Raw genomic sequence first — 12,168 nt, 5'->3', positions numbered from 1 at the left:
AATCTGCTAAACAGAGCGGATAAAATATACTGTATTTTGCAAACTGCTGGAAACGCATCTACTGCTCTGGACGAATAGAGGAGACACGCACCATTTTCACACGGCTTACAGAGCTAAACTGTGATTTTGCCTTAATTTCTTTATTTCTTTATACTTACTGTCTTGATGTGAAATTGCATAGTGTTCTAGTATGTACGTATAATTTCACATGCATCTCGTCTGTAAATTTGAATGTTATTGCAACTTGGACTATTTGTGCAAAGCAGCTTCATAGCTGTCAGTGCTTATTTTACGTCTTCCTAGGAAATAATCCTGAAACGGGCGGCTGACATTGCCGAGGCGTTATACAGTGTGCCCCGCAACCACAACCAGATCCCCACTCTCGCCAACACTCCAGCGCACACCGGGATGATGGGGGTGAACTCCTTCAGCAGCCAGCTCGCCGTCAACGTCTCCGAGACGTCACAAGCCAACGACCAAGGTAGGCGGCGTTTCAAGAGTTAATCCTTCACGCTCTTGGCTGTCAATCCGCGCTGATGTCACCCCTGCGTTCTGCCTCTTTCTTTCTCCCTGTAGTCATATGTCTGATCGCGTAATGAAATGCCGTCTTTAACTTTCTCGTAATGTTTAATTCTTCCTGTTCTTTCATTTACTGTTATCGTAAAGCACCTCCAGTGGAAAAAAAAAAAAAAAACAAACAAAAACAAACTGGCAAAGTGTAGAAAGCTCTTTGTTATTCCCAGTAAATATACAAGGTGTATGTTTATTATAAATTAATTTTGTCTGGGTATCTCCACCTGGTTTTGGAATATTTACACAGATGAATCTAATTTGATGTCTGTGATTTTAAAATACTTTGTTTATTGGCATGTGTGACATATATGTTACTAATAAAAGTAATAGTTGATTTAATTTACCTGTTGTAATTGAAAATGCATGTAGCATATTGCATTTAAAATTAATTTTGATACTAATGAAAGGAGGGAAACAGGATTATTAGATATGTTCGAACCTGTATTTTTTGCTTGCAAAGTAATTATTAAATTGATTGCTCAGATAGGAACAAACTGTTGTTTAAAATCCTGATTCTGCTATGTTTCCTCTTCTACCAAGATTGTCTTTGAACGCGTTTCCAAGCTAATAAGCCTTACAAAATTCTGTACTCGATCTTGAATTAGTGTTCACCGATGGGTTCACCTTACGCAAGTACGAGCTTGTCGTTAGTATAAAATTATCAACCATAAAACGAAGACCCCAAAACAGCCTTTTTAAACAAACCAAGTTTGTCGTGTCAGCTATGGCATTTGAAGGCCCGGAGAGGCCGGAAGCTCATGCAGCGCGTTGGTACAAAGCGCGACTCGAGCCTGTTGGTAATTGCTCCTAAAGACAAACGCGAAGGCACCTGCCAGAGCTGGATCGAAGAGAGCTTTTGTTGGCTGTCTGTGCTAAGAGGAGACACAACATAGAGTGCTCGCAGATGATTTAAGTAGGGTTGGCGTGATAAGGTTATCTCCAACTGCAAGAGTTGATAGGGCAGTAAGAGACAACTTAGAGCAAAGCTGTGCAATCAATTAAAACTGTGTAATATATGCTGCATGAGGAAACCCCCCAGCCCTAAGTCTATCTTATAAAATAACATTATTTTTTTGGGGTGGGGGGGTTTCTAACACAGTAGGTTACAGTCGCAACACAAGCAGTGTTTCCCCGCGAGGATATGTTCCCAGCAGTACTCCTCAGCAGTCCAATTACAACACAGTCAGCAATAGCATGAATGGATATGGCAATGCCGGCATGCCCAATCTAGGTGTACCAGGTTCCCCTGGATTTCTTAATGGCTCCTCAGCTAACTCTCCTTACGGCAGTAAGTGTCTATTTTTGGTAACACATCATCATATAGATTCATATTTACTACAAAATCAAATACTTGCATTGTTTTGATTTCCTCTATTGTGAGCTACTGGATAAAAGGAGGGGTGACTCTGGAGGCTGGACGTAAAAATGAATATGATAAATTGATCTGTTTGTGCCATAATACAATCTCAGATAGAAAAAAAAAAAAAAAAAGAATAAAAAAATTGGACTGCACGATTTGTAAAGAAAGTCCAACACAAAAGAGTTTGCCTGTTATCCAGAGAGTGGCCAAGCCAAGGCATTTCATTTTTTTTTTCTTTTTTTTATATATATTTTTTATATATATATATATCTATATTTTAAGAGGCAAGGCCCTATCACTCTCTTTTTCCGTGTTTGCCGTGAAAACCTCAATCTGAGTCCTGATTATTTTTGCTTTATTGCAGTAGTGCCGTCAAGCCCTACCATGGCAGCCTCTTCGGTCACCCTCCCTTCAAACTGTAGCAGTACACACGGCATTTTCTCATTCTCACCTGCCAATGTCATCTCTGCAGTGAAACAAAAGAGCGCCTTTGCTCCTGTTGTCAGGCCCCAAGCCTCTCCTCCACCATCTTGCACCAGTGCAAATGGAAATGGACTTCAAGGTGAGCTGGATCTCTCTCAATTTTCTGTCTATTGCTTTTTATACACCTAAGCCCAGACTGCTTATTTGGGAGAAAGGTACCTCGCTGTATTTTTAGGTTGCTCTCGTAGTGATGTAAGAGCAGAAGAAACAGGGTAGTGGAAATGGTACGCTAAGATTTTAAGCAAATCTTAGTTTACTTTTAATACTTGCACTAGACAAAACACCAGCTGCTTTTCTGGCATTTTCCCCATGGGCTTTAAGTTTTAAAGTAAGACGGTACCCCCGAACGCTTCTCAGAGGTTTTGTGCACTCCTTGTGTTTATACGTTTTCTGAGCACGTTTCGATGGATGTTTAACACCAGCAGCATTCCAGCATAACGCGGTGCCATCTCCTCATTTTACATATGGTGCAATACTTATTTTCCAATAGCTCAGCTCAGTGTAAATCAGGGTAAGCTCTTCCTTCCCTTGGACTAGGTGCTCCCCGAGAGGTGAGTCTGCATGCTCTGGTGGTCCCAGCTCACTCTCTTACTGTGGTGGTAGAGTGGTTTCTTCCCTAAATGAACAACTAAATATTTTAATTAAGGCAGGCAATTTTAAGCTTCTGCATTTTTTTAATCTGTGTGATTTCATGTGGGTAGTGTAATGAGCAATTTATAAATCAGTTGCAGAATTTCCGTGGTCACCTGCTGGGAGTGGGGCAGGAGGAATTGCGATACAGTGCGCGTTTGGTGGAAGAATAAAAATATGAACAAAGAAGTCTTCCCTTTTACGGCACATGTAACGTTTAGAAGATATTATTGTCAGATGCATTAGAGTCGTTGAAAAGGTTTGTTTGCCTCTGTTTTACAAATCATGAGCCTCATTGCACAGTGCAGAAAACTGAACCAGAAAGGGCTGCAGACACTTACCCGGGAGGTTGTAACTTCTCTTGACTTAGTTAAGATGTGGGTAGTGCCACATTATTTATTTTATAACATTTATGGTGTGATGAGCACTCGCAGGCAAACAGATGAAGACAGATATTTAGATTTGCCAAACTAATTCTGGACACCTGCATTTTGTGGTATGTACCTTAAGGCACTTTGGAGAGACCCAATCCCACAGCACTGCCTGTCCACCAGAAATCCCGGCCATTCCAGACCAGGATCTCAACCTGGATGTCGCTGTAGCTTGTTCTTAACTTCTTGGCCCAAAGAGGCATTTAAGAGCTTCTTATGCACTCAGGTCAATGAAGGGCTGAGGATCCAGCCACACAAATCTTATGGTAGGAGGGACATTAAAGGAAAGGATAATTAGATGAACCATCTCCATCATTGCATATGTCTTTAGGGCAAGCTGTACTACGTTACTGTAAGCAGAAAACTATACCAGGTGTAAGGAGTGTTCTTAGAAAAGATCACCCATTCATAAAATAATGCAGTGTCACACTTTTCTCTTTTTATAAAAAGACAGTAGTATAAAAAGTAAATACTGAAATAAAATTAATAAAACAAAATAGTAAAATAAAGAAAATAAAATAATAAAATAAGGTAACACAGCTTAGATCTGAACAGCTATTCTTTAGCTGTTCTGTAGCAGGTATTTCTATATGTTCTCATTAACTCATTGATAGTGATTTACTCTAAAAAAAATTATTTAAAGACCTAAATTAAACTGGTCTAAACTTCCGTAATTTCAGTATGTAAATAAAAAGCTTCCCATCAGATATTCAAGGTATCAGGTGCTTAAAAGGTCTAGATTATTGCAAAGTGGGATTTTTAGGAGGACTGGGTGGGTTGAATGCCTGCACTAAGCACCCCATCTCCCTTGGCACCTCCCCAAGCCCCCAGTGACCACCCATCTCCATCCTCAGCTATAAAACGCTCCTTGTATAAAAGCCCAGTGTACGATTTCAAACCAACACTGATTTTGTTGACCAGGTCCTGAAGTTAGCTCTTAGGCTGAGCCCAGCTCAGCTCTGGATTAAGTCTCCAGGCCCAGACAGCCCACGGAAGGCTGGAAGATCCCTTCAACCTTAGGGTGCTGCAATCCAAGCTGCAGGGCTGGTGTCACCCCTAACGAAGTCCAGCACCTCATGGGTGTTGCTAAAGCTCTAGGTTAGTTGTCCCCAGGACTTGCTGTGCCCACCCCACTCAGCACTTCAGAAGCACGGAGGTGTCCAGATGTAGGGATGTGCAGAAACCTCGGGTTTTGGTTCAGTAATTGATTCATTCAAAAATTAATAGACATTTCGGAAAAAAAGCTAAACTGAATAGTTTTGTGTTAAGCAAAACTGACTCAGAGAAATAGCAAGAACATCTTTCTGGTCTGGTAATTAGAGCATTGAGTTCCAGGGTTGTGATAAAAAGTTGACTTATTTCTGCAAAGTAGGTGATGGTCCATATGGTGAGAGTTGGGGTACTCTAGCAAAAGGTAAAATCATAGAATCGTTAGGCGGGTTCAAGTCCCCTCGGACTGAGAGAAAAATCAAATTGCATCCAGCATCTCTTTGGCGAGTTCCTTCCTCATCCCAGCAGAGGCACCGGCACTTATTCCAACCAGAGCCACTGAGTGAAGCCAGACGGAACTCAGGAGAGGTTTCAGGATGACACCACCTCACCCAGCTGTCCCCACACATCCCAACCAGTGCCTTGCACTGAATTTGGCAGGACAGGGATGAAGTTGTCATACACTTCCCTCATGAGACATCATAGAGAAGAGCCAGCAATGCAGGAGTTACTCATTTACACTTTATTTTACCTGTATAGTTATTTAGGGGGTTTCTGCTTTCTTCTTCCCATTTTTTAGTCATTTCTCTGAAGGTTTGTTAGCACTGTGAAGAGGTAGAGGCAGATGAAAGCATGGCAAAACCCAACAAGTAACTGCCCCGCAGACACGACTAATCCTTTCTCAGGGATTTAGGGGTTCATGAAGTCAATCCTCACTGTAGGATTTGTCTATGTGCCAAAAAAAATGCTGTTGTTGGTACATCTAAGATGCTGAGGAAGCAGGAGCAGAACTATGAAGCTCCATTTGGAGCTCAGATGGACCATTTTGTCTCCTCCCACGGTCTAAAGCAGAGGTGGAGCCGCTCTACCTTCTGGCTTGTGGGAGCATCAGGACCACCCGAGCCCACCACAATAGATCCTGCACTAGGAAGGATGTCCCTAAAAGGCCACTCTGAGTTTTAGGACTTAGTGCCAAAGCCAACAAGGGGAGTCACGTTTTTCCTAAAGACATCCAAGGCCGAGGTTAGGAACACCTTCCACTGCATATCCTATGATCAGAAAGCTTAATGCTTAATATTTGTTGAGAGCAGGATGGCAGTGTATGGATTCCATAGGGCAGAGGGCCTTTTCCTGCTTAAAACAATAGACATATAAGGTATAAAATAATTTTTTTAGCGAGAAAGTGCTGGCTCGCTGTAAAGTTGGAAGTATAATATGTGTTCAAAATTTGCTTTTCAATTGTAATTTACTTTTTATAGATTGTGAAAGATATTGCTCTCTGGTTAAGCTTTATGATCGTAATGCAGAGCTAAAGGTTCTCTATATTCTTTTAAAATTGCATTCTGCTTAATTTTCTGGTCTTTCCCTGGATGAAACTATCAAAATTATTATTAAAAAACTAGCCACCCCATTTTTCTTTTAAGCAGCATTTGGTACCAATTTGCACTGCGGGAAATGCGCTGCAGAAATCCGCAATTATCAAATGTTGCTACTAAACTAAATAGTGAAATAAATGTCTGGAGCAGCAATTTTGTAGCCCCCTTCCATTGTGCCACAGGTAGAATTCGACAAGAATGACTCCATCATTTAAAACAAAGAATTCAGGCTTTTTTCCCTTAGAAATATAAGCGGCAGACAACCTAAATTTTCACACAGCAGAAGCAAAACATGAGATGACAACAAACGTGTGATTAAGATGTGCAGGGAATTAGAACCAAATAGCGATGTGCTATTCATTAAAGTATGATGGAAAGACCCTATATTTTCGGTTGACCTGTGGCGATCTTGATGTCCTGGGCAACTGATGGTTGTATAAAACCAGCCCAAAATGAGTTCCCATGTCCCCAGTTCAGATGCCCCTCATGTACCCAAACCTCTCTGGGCTGCTTACGCGGTGCCAGGCATCCCAAGGACCAAAAACTCACAGATTAGTGGAAACGTGATACAGAAACTAAATATTTTGGGTAGAAAAGGTCTCTTCCAATGTACGCACTATTCTCCAGTTGACTTTTGTAATTCAGTCACTGCTTAGGTTTAAACATGAAGTATTATTAATCACGAAAAATATCTTCCATTTTAATTTTGACACTTTTGATACATTTAATTGGGGCATAAAGGTAGAAGAGGTGGAAAACTTTAACCTATGTCAAGAGCATCACTTGAGAGGTGTTTTACTGAGCACTAGTCCTTTGGCACAGCTGGCACAGCTGCCTGTGGACCAGAGTTGGAGCAAATTCTGGTGGCGCAGCCCCGGCTGCTGCAGGAGGTGATGTTACCTATGGCATGTGTACATACCCAGCTCTTCCAAACCGTAAAGCCGTAACAGCGAATCTGAAATAAATTAATATTGTTGAAATTAATGAACTGAGAAATTGAAGTTCACATCACTACACGAACAAATTTATTAATATCTGTTGTACATAAATTAATGAGAAATATCATCATGGCAAAAATTAAACAACACTAAAATTAAAGACTGTCTAAATTATGTTTCTACCAAAGAGTTAACTAGGAAAAAAAGCAGTAGATGTTGGTACCTCAGGCTTTATCTGTTAAAAAAAAAAGGAGGTAATGGTCAAGGATATTGATCTTGTGCCTTTTATGGCACGTGGTCTCCAGAGTTGAGAATGGGGTAGGTTACCTCACTTTGGTCTTAGTCCTCAGCTTGTTCGGCCCCGCTGTTGTCCAATAAAATGGTGGGAAATTAGGTTTTCTAGACAGGTGCCGGGTCTGGGCATGATGTGGTGGTTGGACGTTGTGGTTGCATGTGGTGGTTGGACGTTGTGGTTGGACGTTGTGGTTGGACGTGGTGGTTGGATGCGGTGGTTGGACGCGGTGGTTGGACGCGGTGGTTGGTGGGTTCCCACTGCAGGGATGTCCCCGAGGGATGTGAGACATGACCAGGAGCAACCATGGTGTTCCTCAACTCCCAGAACCTGGTCCACAGTTCACTCTTAGCTGGGATTCGGGATGCTCCGGGTACAAAAACCCCCTCAGATGTGAAGCCCCACAGAGCACTGGGTGGGGAAAAGTCCATGTCCGCGGTCCCTCGGCCCGAGGGTCCCGGCGCTGCATCCCCCGTCCCCAGCATCGCGGTTGCGTTGAACCCGACGTGCCTTACACGAACGTGCTAATAACGCCTGATCTTCTTCTTCTCTTTTGTTTTCTGTTTCTTTCCCTTTCAGCGATGTCTGGGCTTGTAGTCCCGCCAATGTAAAGTCACTTTTGTTTACCTACCGTACGACCAAGCTTCAGAGGACGGGCTTAGGGGACAAGTTTAGTATATTAAGACATGCTGATGGAAACAGTATCTTCACACAGAATCAGCAACAAACCGAAATGCTACAAAAAAAAAGGAAAAAAAAAGAAAAAAAAAAGACTTTGTTTAAAGATTTTATTTAAACTATTAAGAATCTACATGCAAACAACCTACTTCTTCATGAACAATTCCATTTTATTGACTGAATTTTTCTCATATTTTCACATTTCTCAGTCCTGAAGAATAAGGAGAAAGCGACGCCTATTTTGTATAAAGTTTCTGATTACGTCTTGGCTATGTCTAGTACTTGCTATGTGTTGGGAGAAACTTTGTGGATGCACCATTTTGATTATCATGAAACACTGATGAAAAATGCCTCCGAACATTTTTCTGTACTCATAACTAGATTCACAATGGTTGTGTATCTCTATAATGTGAAATATTTTTTTGTGGTGGAACAAAGGGGGCCAAGGAGGTTCCGAGCCATCCAACTGGAAAAAACATAAAAATACAAAAAAAAAAAAGAATAAAAAAAAAAAGGATGAATATATGATTAGAAAAGCAAAAAGCGGGTGGGGGCGGGCGCGGGAGGGTTGATCATTGCTTAACTTCATCTTAATGAAATGGAACTTTGTAACTTATTGTAGTTAGAAATGGTAACTTTGATATTGAATTCTCTTGCCTTCAACAAGCACACTGACAGAGAAAGAGAGAAAATTGCTACTGTCTGTTGGTTAACCAAGATATACTTCCACTGCTAGAGCTTCCTGTTGAGCAAGTGTGAGCTGCAACATTTTTTCAACTTTTGCTAGCACTGTATACTATTGCATTCTTAGGCTACTGTGAAGTCTATGTTTCTTGTACCAGAAAATTGTCCTTTTGACTTCTAGATCCTTCTTCCCTAATGTGTTTTGTATGTGGTTATAAAATTGTAGACTTTTGTGATTTTGCCAAAGTTGTAGCTAAATATTTATACACTTGTCTTGAATTTTTTTCAGATCCACTTAAATATTTAGAAAAGCAAATTTTATTCCTTATGGAGCCTATAAGGAATAAAATAGTCTTATTCATTGCAACACTTTCTTTCACATAAACACTTGCAGTCACTAAGGGAATTTATTTTGTAACATATCGACTATAAATATTGTATTTATCTTTGAGATTTTGTATATTGCTTTTCATCTTGTTTTTTTTCCTGTATGTATTGGGTTTTGTTCTGGCCTGGTATTGGGTTTGTTCTGGCCTGGTGTTGTGATGCTGAGAGAAGCATTAAGCCAAGAACCGCTGCCTTCATCTCTTCCTTTAAAATAAATGAGCGTCCGTACATTTCATTTGTACTTCACAAAGTTGCTATTATTTAGACTTTCCATCTTTTTTTTTTTCTTTTTTATTATTTTTGAGGAAATTCAAATTCATTGTTTATTTTTATATTATTCTTAAGTTATCAGAACAAATAATTTTGAAAAAAGAAAGTTGTTTGTTGTATAGTCAAATCAAAATTGTGCCACATGGCTGTAATGAATACTAGTAGAATATGTGCATGTGATACAGCCACAAGACAGACGAATCTCTTTTGTGGTTGCATTTCTTTTTAATTTTCTTTTTTTTTTTATTTTAAATTTTTTCTTATTTTATTTTAATTTTAAAGATTGTAAAAAGTCATTGTCAGCTGCCACCCACGACTTTGCCACAGAGCTGAACGTGTTTACTGCCAAAATTCAGAGGCCTAAAGCTTCAAATAAATTCACTTCTGATGTTTTAATTCTAAACGTTTGCCACATTAACTTCTCTGATGCCTTAAAAGTGAACTTCTCCGAAGAAGCTTTGTGCTGTTTTACCACAGGCTTACACCGCGATTGTTAATACTCACGGCTTCATTTGGATGATTTCTGGTGTAAAAACAAACAAACAGAAAAGCACAAACCTGGGGTAGAATGAAATCGCTCCTTTCTGTGTGGATTTTCTGCTGCACTCTGCATCCCCCAACCCTGCACTGGTGAAAAGAGAGGAAGGTTGCACGTGAAATCACCATCATCCATCATTTTTCCAATGTTTGGGGTTGGTTTATTTAGGTTTATTTCTTTTTCTATGGGATTTTTGTATCGGCCCCGTAGGTGACTGTACATTGAAACTGGAACGACCTCCGCCGTGTGTTGTGGCTGTTGGTGCCAAATCCAGCCAGAGAAACGTGGAGTTTCTTTTCCTTTACTACCATTAATTATTTTCCTTTGCACTAACTACTTCGCAACCTCAGCTCTGCCAAGCGCGTTGCAAACTGCAGCAGAATTCAACTTTTTAACCAAAAAGGAGGGATTTTTTTTTTTATTTTTATTTTTTTAATTTTAAATTTATTTCTGGGCAAAAAAATGCACATTTTAGTCAAGGGTTTCAAAGAGCGCTGGAGCGGATCACAGCCTTGCCTTTGCCATTGAGAGCCAACGACTGGCGCTCGGCTGAGTGGAAAAGCCTGAGAAGTCACTTTGGAACTGAGTCACCTCCGTCCCGTTTCGCCTGAATAAGGTTTTATTCTCCAGAAAAGGTCACGTGTACATGTTAAGAAAGTTTGCAAGTTTCCTCATAAATGCAACCTGTTTGTGTTTTAGATTACTTAGTCAATGCACCCATCGCTTCATTGTCTCCAGACGGAAAAAGCTTCACTAAATGGTAGATTTTACTGTTAAAGACCCTACAATAAGATTGTTTTATCTGTACATTTTTTCATATATTTAACTGTATAAAAAAATGTTCATTTTACACAATATTTAATTAAAGTATTTCTTGTCTGTGAATTTCATTTTTTAGTAATTTTATCTGGTTTGATTATTAAAAAAAAAAAAGTGACTAAATGCAAAAGAAAAAAATCGCAACACTGGGGGTTTCATTTCTAAATATCGGAATTTATGTCTCGCTTAAGAAAAAGCCCAAACCTTGGAGCGGGGGTTTCGGTGCTGAGGAGGGACGAGCTTGTCGCTCCTTGGTGAAGTATTTAACCGAAACCCCTTCTGCAAAGCGAATGTGGCCGTAGAGTATTTCTTTTTTTCTATTTTAAAGTCATATTGTAAAAGTCTGTAAACAGGAAAAGTTATTTTAAACGCGGCACAACCCAAATTTTCCGTGCGGCGCTTTGGCACCGAAGGTCGACGTGCTCGTCGTGTCAATGCCGATAAGGAAGCGAATGCTTTTGCCAATTATAATACTGACCACCACTATCTCATCCTCTGGAACTCGGAGCTCCCAGGTACCACTCAATGTATGTACTTGTGTGTATGTCTATAGCTCCCAGTGCCACCGTGGGCCCGGCTCTCTTCTCATCACCCTGCGCTTCATTAATTAAGCCATGCGGTGCGATGCAGCTCACTGCACCCACAATTTACAAACAAGGCAAAAACAGGCTATTTAGCTATGCTCCCTTTCTTCTCCAGTATTTACATAGTTTTTATGTTTGATGAAAATAGATGTTAAAAATACAGAGCACTTTGGATGATTATTATTATTATGCGCTGACAATTGTTCCACTTGGCATATGTATCATCTGTGTATCGTGTTTAAACAGCGGCATAATCAGATGCGTCCCGCTAAAAAATAAGATGGTTTATAGGGATGAAAGTCTGCACGATGCCTACTGGCGCTTCTCCTTTTAGGTTTCGTTTCAAAGGTTTGAATAATGAGCATCTAAACGGTTCGTCTGACTTTCAGTGCAAAGAAAATACAAAAGAAAATACATTTTGTGCTAGGAATGACAAGTCCTAGAGCGATCCACCACCTACAACACGTCCCTATCTGTAACTCCCTAATAGAAAATATGTTGTGCCAGCCTGTAGCGAGTTTAGACATAGGAAGATGATAAAAATCCCTTAATCAAAACGAAGGAACAGAGTCTCTAAAAGTATATGCCAATTATTGCAAAGCAGGTTTTTAAAGTCTTTCAAGCTTTTAAAGATTATTCAAAGCACTTGAAATAGGCTTCAATCTAATGCCTCATTTCATTGCATTAAACAGCCTAGTTAATAAAGAATCAATATATTCAAAGGGCAAGGTTATCTTTTGTCTATAAGGGGTGGTGTCATTCTGAACCTTTTATAGTTCAGATGCTGAAAAAGACCTCATGAAATCCATACTCATCAAGTGGGTCAACTAGAGCAATAAAGAGGCCTCGGAAAGAATGGCTGCACTCCTTTAAAACAACTATAAGTCTTATCTCCCCGCACGGCGCTCGCCCGGCT

The 12,168-nt window shown here is 40.2% G+C and overlaps 1 protein-coding gene across 11 annotated transcripts in view; it reads left to right on the top strand.

The window, feature by feature from the left end:
- Window positions 1-9,271, top strand: part of EBF3 (EBF transcription factor 3) — a 118,805-nt gene extending 109,534 nt beyond the window's left edge. For 3 of the 11 annotated variants that reach the window (XM_082054327.1, XM_082054326.1, XM_082054325.1), the window contains exons 13-16: window positions 304-481; window positions 1,673-1,861; window positions 2,406-2,495; window positions 7,872-8,099. In XM_082054327.1, coding sequence (XP_081910453.1) covers window positions 304-481; window positions 1,673-1,861; window positions 2,406-2,495; window positions 7,872-7,903 — 489 coding nt within the window. In that variant the 3' untranslated portion in view covers window positions 7,904-8,099. Of the gene's footprint in view, window positions 1-303; window positions 482-1,672; window positions 1,862-2,297; window positions 2,496-7,871; window positions 8,100-8,179 lie in introns of those variants that run through there. The other 8 variants (XM_082054324.1, XM_082054323.1, XM_082054320.1 and 5 more) reach the window with 4 other exon arrangements.
- Window positions 9,272-12,168: the final 2,897 nt, after the last annotated feature.

The sequence above is a fragment of the Streptopelia decaocto genome, assembly GCF_964273445.1.
Source record: "Streptopelia decaocto genome assembly, chromosome: 5".
In the NCBI taxonomy this organism is placed as follows: Eukaryota; Metazoa; Chordata; class Aves; order Columbiformes; family Columbidae; genus Streptopelia; species Streptopelia decaocto.
The sequence above is the reverse complement of the archived record's forward strand: the minus strand, read 5'-3'. Positions and strand labels throughout refer to the sequence as shown.